This window comes from Anguilla rostrata, chromosome 3 (genome assembly GCF_018555375.3).
Source record: "Anguilla rostrata isolate EN2019 chromosome 3, ASM1855537v3, whole genome shotgun sequence".
Lineage (NCBI taxonomy): Eukaryota > Metazoa > Chordata > Actinopteri > Anguilliformes > Anguillidae > Anguilla > Anguilla rostrata.
Genome location: NC_057935.1, coordinates 49,882,599 through 49,896,823, shown reverse-complemented (window position 1 = coordinate 49,896,823; position 14,225 = coordinate 49,882,599). Strand labels below are relative to the sequence as shown.

At 38.8% G+C, this 14,225-nt stretch overlaps 1 protein-coding gene across 1 annotated transcript; it reads right to left on the bottom strand.

Annotated features, from left to right (window-relative positions):
* Positions 1 to 510: 510 nt before the first annotated feature.
* Positions 511 to 14,005, bottom strand: emx3 (empty spiracles homeobox 3). Its single transcript, XM_064328059.1, has 3 exons — positions 13,119 to 14,005; positions 3,792 to 3,976; positions 511 to 2,253 (listed from the first exon to the last, which is right to left on the bottom strand). Exons 1-3 carry the CDS (start codon positions 13,459 to 13,461, stop codon positions 2,086 to 2,088), a joined length of 696 nt encoding a protein of 231 aa, XP_064184129.1. The 5' UTR covers positions 13,462 to 14,005; the 3' UTR covers positions 511 to 2,085.
* Positions 14,006 to 14,225: the final 220 nt, after the last annotated feature.

Genomic DNA, 14,225 nt, shown 5'->3' with positions numbered 1-14,225 from the left:
CATTGCTGCACTAATTTACCTTTGTTTTGACACGCCCATTTACGGCTGGTGAGGGGAAAAAAATCCACAACCCTAAAAGAGTTATGAATGGTCGCTCGACTCAACGCGGTACTTCTTCCCCACAGCAAATCCATCAATGAGATGAAAAAATAAACTGCAAAAAATAATCTCTTTCGTACAACTTCGTACGAAATAGATTCTATCTGTGTTTTGGCTCATGTGCGATAGTTGTTTATTCTTATTGACTGAACGTTATACGTTTGTTTAAATCAAATTAAAATGAGGCATTTATGTGTAGCTAAAAGAAGTCTCCTGTTATTGCATTCCACTTTAATTTGGTTTCACATTTTAATTACTTAGTATAGGAAATTATATGCTGCATTCAAAAGCACAGAAAAATAAACTACATATTTTGGAATGATAAAATTCAACACAATGAGTCTTACAAAGACAACAATCTATTTCTAATGTAGTCGATTTTTGTAAAGAAAAAAAAAAGCAACACAAGTATATAGTTACACAGAAAATATATTCTACGACCAGGCCAAACAGAAAAATAACGGAGACTCACAAATCACATGTGTATGTACATAAGTTGTGCTTTTTATAACTTACAGATTGTATTTGTAGAGTTCGTTTAACATGGTTTCACTTTCGGAAAGTATGCTTTTAGGCACATTGGGAAAACAATTCTCTTGGTTTTACATTTCTTCTCAGACATATTATTGACTTCGTTTGAAATGTATATTTCATTCTAAGTAAAATAAAAAAGGTATTGCTGTAGAAGACTTGTATCAATGCAACAATATACTGAAACGTTTAAACCTCACGTTATTCGTTCAAAGTTATTAAAGTAATTAGTCATTTAACTTAGTTTGAGCATATATTCTATGAGAAATTCTATAGCCCAAACTACTTTAAAAATAATGCTAAAAATGTACCCTATGCTGTCCAAGCGAAGTGCTATATAACATAACGGCTCTATCAGTCTGACTATTGTTTCTCGATGTATTGGAATCAGAATAACGTCTTGGGGGTACTTTCCTGCGATAACGCGTGGTTTGCTTCAAAATGTTATTAAATACACTAATGCAATTTTCAAACTAAACTTAAGTTACAGTACCATTAACCTCACACACCCTGATAACTCATTTTCACTTCAAGCCAAAAAATAAAAATAAAAAACATATACAAAAAAACGTAGTTTTCGTCGTTTCATCTTTGTTCTTTTTTATAATTCAAATGCATATAAAATGACTTTTCATGTCATGTCATTAGAAATAGCAAATCAGTATACTTCATGACTTCATGAAATGACCACAGAGGAAAATGTTTTAATAGTCTCAAAGCACATTTTTATCTACACAACATTTTATGCCTTTTCTGATTTTCATTTACCTCTGTCATATGTTTACATTTTGATTGAATTCACTGTATATTGCATAGACTACCATGATAAAGACAGATGTCCTACCCCATCATCACCTACAATTCTTTCATCTTCTACCAATGGCTTACATCTGACCACAATTGTGCTTGTTTAACATGAATTATCAGTTACACAGAAAACATCATTAAACAGAGAATGAACAAAAATAACCACATTTAATTCAAGGACAGTGTAAAGTATAGTGAGGTAAAATAACCTCAGAGTTCATGTTGGCAGCAAGACGACTTCAACTGAACGGACGATGAAAGTCACAGCAAGGCTCTCTGCTTCTTTGTCTCTTTCCAGAACAGTTGCACCTGTGCTGCTACAGAGAACAGCACACTACAGATTCGGTGTTGCCAGCAGATTATTGAGTAACCTGCCTTTTTCTGAGCTGCCCAACCACATTTTGTATGGAGCTTCTCTCTCTCTCTCTTTCTCTCCCTCTCTCTCTCATTGTTTAAGTGTCAATCAAGCCACAGAGTGTGGTTTTGACCTGCCTGCCTGCATTGTTTGCGCATTGAGTGCTTTTGTCTAGCGTGGTGAAGTTAAGTCATACACTGCAGTCTGAACACACATCTACATTTAAATGCTTGTTTTAAAATTCTGCCAAACATTGGCAGACAGTAATTATGATGGTTGTCGATTAGGCGTCATCAGTCCTCTGATATGACATCAATGTCCTCGGGGCTACCTTGCTGAGTGGCTACACGCCAGCGGCTAACATGCTGGCTACCTTTCCTCTTTTGTTGGGACTCAGGTGACTCCTCCTCCAACTTCTGCCTCTTGTGTTTGGTCCTTCTGTTCTGAAACCAGACTTTCACCTGTTGGGAGAGAAGTGTTTTAGCATTCAGGATCCACACACACAGATATACACATATACATTATACTGTACATCTACACTTAGTTTGCTTAAGACAGCTTGAGCTTTTTGTTTACATTTTTTCAAGTTGTTGAAAATATACAAATATTGGAAAGAAAAATAAACAAGAAACAATTGCAGTAACCCACTGCTTGGGGTAACAAAGAACATGCATGTGGTTAAAGTGAACCAAAAGGACTTAACTTGCTAAAAAGGGAATTTTAGAAGCTCTTCAGAAGGATTTAAACACTCTTTAAATCACATTTATCTCGAGGCAGTTTCTCTCCGGATCCAATGGCAGTATATTTTTAATATCGTTTTGAAGTCTTTTGGGCCCAAAAGCATTTATAAAAGCCCTTCATGTCACTGTGCCAGAGACATAATTTGATGTTAGTCAAAACTATTATGTAGCCAAGATGGGTAATTCCAAATTCCATTATATAACAAAGTAACTCCTCTGTTATTTTATTTTTATGAGCATGGTATATATGCACGCCCCACCAAGGCGTAACTTGGCTGGATGGCATACCTGCCATCCCAATATTTTTTAATTACTGCCATATTTATTTCTTTAATGCACCCCTTGATTGAATTTAAAAAAAAAATGATTACAGGGGTGGTCGGCTGTTTCATAGGTGAGTCGTCTACCCGCCAATTTATTGTGATGGTAATTAAGGATTCCAAGTTAACTCACTGGAATTAGCAGTGTGTGTGTGTGATTTGTTTCACAGACACAAGCCCACATTAAGAATGAACCATTTCTTACATGTGACTCCTGATGCACCTTAAATATTGTATCTCTCAGGAATTGAATAACAGACACAGCTGCAAAGAATATATGGCGCAAAAGATGAAATACATTTTTTAGTCTTAAGGCCCAAGATTATTGCCTAAGACTTTGCAATATATTCTGCAGAAAATAAAAATGAAGCAAAATAACAATAATAACAAGAATTAATAATATAATAATAATTATTATTATAGAAATCTTTCATCATTATTATATCATTTTTATATTTATTATATATGTATATTTTCTTTTTTTCTCACTTTTCTCCCCTGTCTGAAATTGAAATTCATCGTCGCCATGATCTATCTATAAATGAGCAAGTTTCGCAACAGTTTCTGAGAAAATGCTAAATAAGCTAGTGGCTTATTTTCATCCATAGTTTGGATCCATCATGGTTTTTTAGCGTAAGCATGTTTTTCCGTCACTTAACATGTCTGTGGAATCAACAGATGACAGATCATTATGAATCCCCTTTGATGACAGTCAGCTGCCTCCGCTTGGATGCTCTTTAGGGCGAATCACTTCCTCTGTTCCATGAAACCTGCTTTTAAGAGCGCCCTGTGCCCCGTGGAGCGGACGCTACGCGGGATGACTCACATCCAGTGCGAGCGAGCATCCCGCTGGGCCCCGGATTTCTCAGGCCCGTGGAATGCGCCCGCGCCCAGGGGGGACGGGGAGCGTCGGCCGGGCCCACCCCACCTCTCCCTCACCTGCGTCTCCGTCAGGCACAGTCCGTTGGCCAGCTGCTTCCGCTCGGCGCCCACCACGTAGTGGTTCTTCTCGAAGGCCCGCTCCAGCCGCAGGAGCTGGGAGGGCGAGAAGGCGGTCCGGATGCGCTTCGGCTTGCGGGAGAAGGGCCCGTGCAGGAGCAGGTTCTCCGGGCTGCTGTCTTCACCTGGGGAGGGCAGGCGGGACGGGACAAGGAGAGGCGTGAGAGAGAAGCCGGAGTGTCAGAGATGACAGGTAGGAATGAAGGAATCGCCCTGCGACTGTGTTTGTGTGTGTGCGTGTGTGTTTACGTGTGTGTGTATATATGTGTGCGTGAGTGCGTGTGTGTTTGTGTATGTGTGCATGAGTGTGTGTATGTGTGAGTGTGTGGCAACACTTGTGTTTGTGTGTGCCTGCAAGTGCGTTTGTATATCTGTGCGTGTGTGTGTGTGTGTGTGTGTGCATGCATGTGTATTTATGTATGTGTGCATTTGTGTGTTGTGTGTGTGGGGGGGGGGGGGAGTGGGGTGGAAAGGGTGTAACTGGGAGCAACAAAACTACACTAAGCACATGGGAGGAGGAAGTTATATGTGACAACAGACATGTCACCTGTGATCTTAGTTTTGGGTGAATTATGCCACTTTTGAATTGGGCACTTCACAAGAAAAAGACCTTGAATTTTTCACTGATCAGCACAGGCAGCTTCAGCAACATTCCATATGGCTGATTCTGCTGGTTTGTGTTTGTACTGGCACGGTTACACAGTTCTTGTTCCGCACATGTTCCACCAATCATATTGCGTTTTGGCTCCATTCTTAAACTTTGGATAACTGACACGCTGATATTGACTTACTGACTGCGCCAAGCCTCACCAGCAGTTAGCCTTCAGGTAATTTTTATGATTTGTTTCAAAAACAGATCATTGACATGCTTCTCACTTTACCACCGGAAAATAGGAAATAGAATTTAATTTTAGAAGCCAAAAAGATGTTGAGATTCGGTACCTTCTCTGATCTGATGTATGCACATACTGAATCCAATACATACGACCACTTTCATTGCCAATTTTCTATTACATTTACTGCTTCCCCATTAAGAATCTAGATTACATGTCTTACATTGATATCCTTTACTAAATGTGCATGTAGCAGAAGACTAAGTTCCCCAAATTATTTTCCAATATTCCCGAAATAATCTTATTTCATATCTCCATTTCCATTGAAATTATTTGTTCATGTTTGTATTCCTGATAAGTACCCCAAAACAATCCACTTCAAAAACTCTTCCGCACAAATGTGTGGATTTATGTTCCTGATGACAAAAAGGATGTGAAGCACCATTATCTGAGCAGGCATGAAAAAGCTTAGCTTTCGTGGAGGTTTCCTTATTCATTCTCAATTCATTCATCTTTCTAAGGCTCGGGATTTTTATTCCATTACTAGACTGCACCACAAACAGAATAAAAAATGAATCCCATGCACTCTATTGACATCTCTGGAGTATACTCATGTTGTTTTTAACAGCCAAAAGGTACAAGTGAAACTAACTGGATTTATTGGCCACAGACAGGTGGCAACAAGCCTCTTCAGGATAGTGTTTGGAGGGGGAAAATCCCCTCGTCAATGTGCCACATAGAAAGCTACCCACTATATCGTGTCAATAACTCATAATTGTGAAGGATGTCAGACATTTTAATGGTATTTAACAGATCATTCCATTCTACCTCTTCATCAACAGAGCATGGCGTCTTGTTGAAGTGCCATCTGAGATTATGGTTATAATCCATAATTATAACATTCCAAAGAATTATATATAGAATACAAGGTGTTCCACAGCTGGTTATTATTGACTGTCATTCATGGCACATATATGCAACTTGTTTTTAAAACAGAAATTTTGAAACCTTTTTCAGCATTTTGTTTCAGCTCACATGGATTTCAATAAAGTTACATGCCCGTTCCCCCTTTTTTAGGAATGGCCTAACTAAAGTTTTGTTACAGTATAAACAAATGCTGCTTATTTTGGGAGGACATATAAATCCAACAAAGTCAATGTCATTCATTTTGTTAAACATACAAAATAGAGGTATAACCTTCTATGCTTCACATTTTTATAAATCCAAAGTTAATTTAGTAATTTCTGAATTCAGTTTATCGGTTTTACATAGGAAATAAATAAATAAACAATAATAATAATTATATATATATACACACACACACACACACACACACACGACAAGTCAGGTTTGCCAACTGTAGTAAGAATTTCAAAATAATAAAATAAATAAATAAATAAAATAACGATTCCATTCCCACAGGTGATACTGGGCATGTAAGGCCAACGTTCTAAACCGTGAGCACTAAGGTCTTACACTCATTTGTATAGTAAAGTGGTTTCTTTTTAGCTACGCATTTAGGTCATAACGTCCGGTTTAGTTTGGCGAGCCATCATAAGTAAATAGCATGGAACAAATGCAAAAACAATTGTCGAGAAGAAATTGATATGCAGCTAAGCAAATCGAAATTTGATGTCCTTACATCTGAATTCATTCAGCACAAGGCAATAGTAAAATTTTGGTATTCTTCAGTTGCATTGTTAATATGATGTTACCATCCACAGACAACATCTGGAGTCCCTGGTACGCGGTCCGTTTATTAAAATCGTTAGTAAAAAAATGAGATATTTTACATAAGCAAATAGATCTATAAATTGCCTGACCACCACTCAAGTGCATTATGCTGACGTTAAAAGGAACATGAGGCACAAAAGTTACCTCAGTCACGTGTAAGCAAAGCTGGGCGAAACGGTGGGGTGGAGGTAAGGGCTGAGGCCCAACTGGACGATATGAGACATGAGCGACAATACATTCGGATCGAATGCCTCTCGGACCCAAATAAGGGGTAGCAAGGCAAATACTGGGTCTGCAACTCGATTTGAATAGGCTTCAGCGAGCATTGAATATCAAAATTGGTCTAAGATGCTTGTCACAGCTGAGGGTTTGTAAACAGCTCAGCTTACATGGGACTTGAGCAAAGGTGAGAAAACCATTTATGGCACGGGGAACCATGAAAACTGTTTGCTATAAGGATTTGGCCTCTGTTGCAACTGTGAGAGAATCTGATAATTTAAGCATAATGTGGAACACATTGGATGAAAACAAAAAGAATAACTGATTAACGATATCAGTCATTTGTGGTTACTCTGCACTATTGCACTCGGAAGTTACTTTGGGCTGAAGCATCTGCAAAATCGATGCATGTGACCGCAATTTTAAAGTAATCAGACCACAGAGCCTATGTACAGACTCTCATCTTGTTATTTCACAGACTAATTCATTTTCCATCAGTATTTTTGCATTTATTTTTAATCTGGGGGGAAATGAATTGCCATTGCAGCAACCATTACCATCGACTAAAATCATCCGTTAAACAATTAATTAATTGTTACAATAAATTGTTGTTCCTTTTCCAGAGTTTCATGCTTTTTGAAAATGCAGCACAGGAGAAATAAACTGCAAAACTGAACCACAGCAGACAGACTACAGTAGCAGCACCTCTTATGCACTTCAGTTCTCAGCCCAAACCAGTGCATCAGGTCCTCAGCCACCTGCATCAATATTACAGAATTTTCTTTTCAGCTCTTCAATCACATCATGAAGCTTTGCTGAATTTGTCTCATTTCTGTTTAAGGAGCCAAAGTAAATGTGCATTCTAATGATTGTAATCTTTATAGAACATCTTATATCTTTATAAAACCAAACAAACTTTCTATTTACACCTCATGGCATTTCTTCCCCTTTTCCAGGTCTGACACAAATCAAAGGAAGCATCCAGAGAGGACTGAACTGTTCAATCTGACAGCACAACAACATGAACAAAGATTTGGAAAGCTACGGTCCGCTGACAGTGGATTTCTTCAAAGGCATCAAACACTTGTCTATTTCTTACACAGACAAGCCATTTGAAAGGCCCATTTCAATAAGGCATTAAGTTGAATGCTTATGAAAAGAAACCACTTGTACTCACGTGTGATTTAAGCAGGTACTTGTATTGCTAGATTAAAATATTAATGCGGCTTTACTAACCGTTTAAGCTTTGATTTCTAGGACATTTTACATTTTGTGCTACTGAGTTATATTTTTGGTATTTACCTTTCTAACTTTTGTACGCACGCACACACACACACTGTTTTTACACTACTGTTGTCATTAGCTCACATATTCGTGAACGGTTGACAGAATCGACATGAAAATGCTTCCCAGTCGTGATTTCAAGAAGCCACAAAACAGAAGGGGCTCTGGCTTATGAAGAATGCACTTTGTCTCTCAGGCAAAGACTGCATATTTTCTGTCACGGGACTGTCATTGACAACTGTCTTCAGCTGGTGTGCTAAAAGTCCTCTGAACATCAGGGATCAATGCAATGCAAATACTTCTGAGAAGAAACGAGAGATACGTGGTTCTGCTTAAGAAAAGGAATGCAAACAACACACACTATGAGGTCAAGGATCAAGAACAAATAATCCCGCAAACGTTCCTCTATCAACAAATGCAAAGAATAAAGTCAAAATGAGTCTACGTATATAACAAAATTTGACTGGTCACAAATTTTACCAGCAATTTTTTTTCATGATATCTGTATCTCACCATGGAGGAAATAACACAATTATCATTATTTCGCTCAAAGATCTAAATTGCGGGGTGCACTGCGATAATGCACAACATCAACAAACCATTCCTGTTCCCGCTTCCCCAGTTATTTCTTATTACGAACAGCCGCTTGTATGGATTTGCATTTTGTAGTTTCTGTTATTGTTATTATCCTGCTCCTCCAATCTGTCGTCATGCATATTTTCCTTGGCTGCGGTGTGAAAACGGATGTGCTTTCGGTCTGGCATCATCTGCTGTGTTGCGTCACCTCCAATTCTCCCCGAGGACGACTTGCGCAGTGGAGCACTTTCCTAGTCCCAAATCTTACAGAGGCTCAGCCCTCCCGAAGAGCTGGGGGAACCCTCCAGGGGTTTGGACTGGAGCAGGCACTAGCCAATCTTCAGCGAGCGCACCCCCAACATGGCTGAAAGAGAACCAGATGGCACCCGGATCGGCAGTGCCACCATTCCCCTGGCATGGGCAAGCTCAGGCTTGTCAGAGTGTGTGTGTGTGTGTGTGTGTGTGTTGGGGTAGGGGGTGGGGGGGGAGGGGGGGAATTCTCAGTTGCTATAGGAGGAGTGAGGCATGGTGGGAAGGGGAATGCCAGTCCATGCTCTTGTAAGCCATGGATTCACTGGTCTGCTCGTTAAAGTCGGAGGTGCCTCTCCCAGCACCCCTGAGACACAACCAGACTCTCCCCAATGTACGAGGTGTATGCACAGGCTAGGCCTCTGACCAGTTTAAACACTACGCCTTTTGGCCTAACAGTTTGCGGACAGTATCAAAAGCAATACTTTATGAATGGAGGGTACTGGTCGCAAAAACAAAATGCACTTAAACTTGACTCTGCGAGACTCCATTGCCCGAGGTGGTTTTGTGCTCAGATCTGAGGAAAGTTCAAAGAGGAAGCTGAATATCAATGTAGTACAACTCGTACATAATTTTGACTTATCTGCATTCCATAACTAACATGTGCTAGTTAGGCCCCTTGTTATTAACACAACTCAAAAAATGGCATGGAATTGTGATGGAAAATAAGAAAGTATAAAATGTCTTGTGTGCATTAATAGCACCACTCCGACTCGCTGACATCAAATGAGTCTTGACAAAAGGTGAAATGTCAGCTCAAAGGAAACCCCCAGACCGGCACGCAGATGAGTGACTGAGGTCAAAAGCTCCGCCGAGGCTGCTTCCTGACGACAACAGTCTCATGCGCTCAGAAAGGCACTGTATTAAAGAGGAAAAACGTACGCACGAATCGGACCCGTCTGTCCGAGATCCTGTTTACTTTGCGTTGCATGACAGATCTGAAGACGCGCGGGCCCTTCAAAGAGTCCAGGAAGCAGGGCCGAGCTAAAAAACTCTCACGCGCATTTCTCTCGACAATAAGTGACACCTTCGACGAGTAATCCTCTCCCACTCAATCCCCTTGGCCATATTTAGGCTTGTCTAAACAGTAGTTTTCAAGGTTATTGGACACCATTAGTGAGTGAATCTGTTCTGTCAGTAAACAAAGAGGGCTTTATCTAAGTCCCGGATCTGAGTAACAGTAACAACAACCTCTGACTTCCACCAATTACCTGGCGTATGCCCCGGAGGACCGCGACGCGGCACAGCGTGGTCCTGCCCCAGGCACACCTGATACGACTCAGCTCAGAGGCACGGCCAACGAACCCCTCGCCAAAGAGCAGAGGGAGTGGGAACTTCTTGAGCCCTTCGGTTTAACAAATTGCTTTGTTATCAGGATCCCTTGCCATGGGCACCGGCTATTACGAGCAGCTCACTGAATAAACTCATTTGTGTTCCGGGGGTCAAAATAAAGGCCTGGAGGTGGAGGGGGATTTTTACATTTTTGCATTGAGATGAAAGTTTAAAGTTTAAGAAAGAATGGAGGGAGCATGGTTGATGATATTCACTAGTTCTTTCATAGTATCTATAGGTATTTGTTCAAAATAAATACACTACAAACCCTATGTAACATGCAGCTTAAAATATTATCAATCATAGAACCTCATTTTGGTAACAGATGTAACAATTCAAGAATTACTGTACTCGTTTGCACAGGGGGGAGAAAAAAAAAACATTATGTCATCAATTTTCTGACATTGCTTAAAAACGTTCCAGAGAGAAATCGCTTACTGTCTGTACTGCCAGTTGTTAAAATTATGAAACTGTGCCCAAATAAAGGAATAAAATTATATTTCCAGCAGTCTATTGCCAAAAAGACTGTCACTAACTGCTTTGTGAAACACAACTGCTTTGTTCCTTTTTTCTTTTTTGAATACATTTTTTAGATTATTATTATTATTATTATTATTATTATTAAGTATTAAAATATTAATACGGTATTCTGCAGAACACGGCACATCCAGTCTTTAAATTGGAACATCATTGAACTTGAATCTGAGATTAACAGGTATGTTCAGCGCTGACTTGAGCCTTACATTTAGACGGACAAGAAAACAAGTATAAAACTAATTGCACGCAGTTTACGTATCCTGAGCATTTCATACTTTTGTCATGCATCTGAATAACAAAGATTTTTCGTCCCTCCTGTTGTTCAGTCATTAACGTCAAATAACAAGGTAAAGACAAGTGCGATGTTTCAAATATGTTTCTGTACAGATTGATCTCTCTCTCTCTCTATATATATATATATATATATATATATATATGTGTGTGTGTGTGTGTGTGTGTGTGTGTGTGTGTGTGTAATGGATTTAAACAGCTTAATATTATTTTTTAGACATTATAGTTGAAGAGTAGACTGCAGGTCAGACTGTTAAAATACGTTTTGTATTTCCCAGCGGTCAGTGAAAGTAACTTTTGCATTTACATGTTAACCTTTGCAGTGGATTGTTTTTTGTGCTTTATTTTTTAAATTCCAGTTCATGTGTAATTTGTAAATCAATTCGATTCGTATAACCGAATAATAACATCAAACCATTTGCAAAAATATGTAGGCCTACAAACTTTTTGCAGTCTACCTAAAGAAAAATTCTTTAAACTCAGGACACCGAAATTCAGTCATTCATAATCATAATACACACTAATACACGCACGAAACATAAACGTGTTCTGTTGTTCGCAGAGATATTCTGTCATGATACTATGATGCTCGGTGAAAATATACTTTTGTTTGGGGTTCACAAGCAGAGATGCACCCACGCAAATCGGAATTAATAACACCGGCATGTAACAGTGACTCATTATGAATAATAATAATAATAATAATAATAATAATAATAATAATAATAATAATAATAATAAAGTAGAAGAAGAAAGAAGAAGAAGAACAACAACAACAAGCGAGGACGAGATTAATTATTATTAGTTGTTGTTGTATTATTGTTCTTCTTGTTGCTGCTGTTGTAGTTGTTGCTGATCATCATTTTGAATTGTAGTTGCTCTAATGACCTAATGATTTTATATCAATTATATATCAATTATAGATGTTATAGCCGGTAGTTCTTAGCCAACGTGAATACGCTCGCATGATACAATCATGGTTTAACTGGCTAAAGTTTAAATTACTTTCTCTTTTAGAAAGACATAAAGGTTTTTAAAAAGAGTTACAAAAGTCACAAAGCCTTACAAAAATTGTGTAATTGGGCCTGCATATAATAGCTTCTGTAAAGGTTATCATCACTTTTGGCCATTATTTTTTCAAGATAAAACATGGCCCTCACAGTCCAGTCATCAAATTCTATTCGAATGCCAGCTAATCAAGAAAATGGTTTTGAAAAGTATTAGAAATTACAACAGAACAAGCCGAAGAAATTATATATTACATTTATTTTCTTGCGACCACTTACCGGTGAGTTCTGTATGTTATAATGACACCTTTTTGATGCTAAACGGATCATTGCCTGGACATATCTGCAAATTAAACTGAGCCGACACCAAAGTTGTCAGTTTTAAGATATATAGCGTGTTAACGTAAACAAATAACGTAAGGTATTTTTAACCCCTCATTTTAACCATGGAAGTAGGCCTGGGCCCCTGACATGCAGAGTAAATATCCAGTGCTTTTATGGCCTGGCTAATTGTAGCAGCTATTTTAATAGTAGGTTAGACCAGCCGATTAAAAAAAAAAAAAAAAAAAAAAACGTTGTGAGGTTGATCAAATAAGCCTAGGTCTAACATATGAGAGCCTGCCTTATATAGCCTATAACACAATATACAGCCTATAGCCTATGTTTTGTTTTGATATTCAGCAATTCACATATTACACTTGAGTTTCTTAAATTACTCAATCGAACAGCATTATCATATCATCTCATGTTTAGCATGTATTATTCACAGAATGCAGTGCGATTTGTTTCATATAATTTGTGATTGATGTTTACAATGAAAAAGCTCATACGCTTATGGTTAGGCTACTTAAACTAATGCAGAGAAAACCATACAGACCTATGCCATCCTTTGGGTACTTTTTCATCCACCATACATCTTATTTTGTAAATATAAGTTTCTTATTGAATCTGTTTCGTAATACGATAGCCTCGCTATGACAGCCTATTTTAGTTTGAGTTGTCGGCATTATATTATCTCTGTCACCCTCACAACGGTTACCGCCATTATCATTAATTATCTGTCATCTCCATCATCATATTCTGACATTTCAACATTTATGTCAATGATGGCCTACATACAACATGAAAAATGGATATATACTTGCCTTGGAACCTGTGACCAAGATATCGGTTTCGAAGAACCCACGGGTAGAAGTTCAAAGTCTCTCTCTGGTGCGGATTAAAAAAATGCTGAGAGGGCAACTGGAGAGGATGCAGAGACAAAGTTGAATTGGTTGAGTGTGTACCCGGGTCTGGGAACATCATATCCGGGCTACTGTACAAGGTCCTGCCGGAGTTCTGAAAGCAAGTCGAAAATGGAGAAGGATGAATTGATTCCGTGAATCGCAATGCTGTGGGTCTGACAGGTTCGTCCCCTGCAGTCGAGGAATTAGCTTCCTTGCCAACCAATGATTCGATGGTGAAGCATTTCTTACTGTGTTGGTACATGATCTCCAACGTTATTTTTTGTCCAGTCCTATTATAAGATGTTTAAATGTTACTGTGTATAATTTAACCACAGGTAAATTAGAATGATGTACGATGAAAACGGCTCTGTCACTAAAATCCGAGCAGCGAAAACCTATTCTTAATAGTCCCCGAGCAATCCATAACTTGATGCCGATCCTTTCGTCTGAACGCCGTTGATTGAACAATTTCCCGACGCAGTGCCGTTTAGACTCCCCGAGGTATAGGCTACAGCGTCAGAATTCGCAGTAACTATTTCTGGAACCACGTACAAATTTTGAAGGAAGAACGTGCAAGTTTGTAAGTATCACTTTTCAAATGAAATAGTAAACTAGCTAATCTTTTACGACGTTAAGTTATAACCGTAGATATCAGATATGTTACTTTCTATGACAGCGCTGGAGTAGTCGCATCTCCAGAACACATTTTTGAACGCTAATAAGATCGAGGATCACTGAGCTTTTGATAAAAGATCTGTCACTCACTGAGCTCAGTAGGCTACCTGCTTTTGGCTTTCGGTTCACAGAGGTGTGGTGAGCATGCGCAGTCACAACCATATCGCACCAATTATAGCCACCTTGGTACAAAATAATAATGTCGCGGTTATATTCCGTGATAATTGCGTCGATTAGGTCACATGCAAAGACTAGAAAGCAAAACCATACTGCAAATCTTGCAACAACTAACATTTTGAGCCTACAACTTGAAAGACTAAAAAATAAAAAATAAAACACAATAATAACAAT

Excerpts from the sequence above, each read along its gene's own strand:
- emx3 (XM_064328059.1), bottom strand. The coding sequence starts at position 13,461 with ATGTACCAACACAGTAAGAAATGCTTCACCATCGAATCATTGGTTGGC. Across the intron at positions 3,977-13,118 it reads TCTTGGTCACAGGTTCCAAG|GTGAAGACAGCAGCCCGGAG; the intron begins GCAAGTATATAT and ends TGCCCTCCCCAG. Across the intron at positions 2,254-3,791 it reads TGTGCCTGACGGAGACGCAG|GTGAAAGTCTGGTTTCAGAA; the intron begins GTGAGGGAGAGG and ends CTCTCCCAACAG.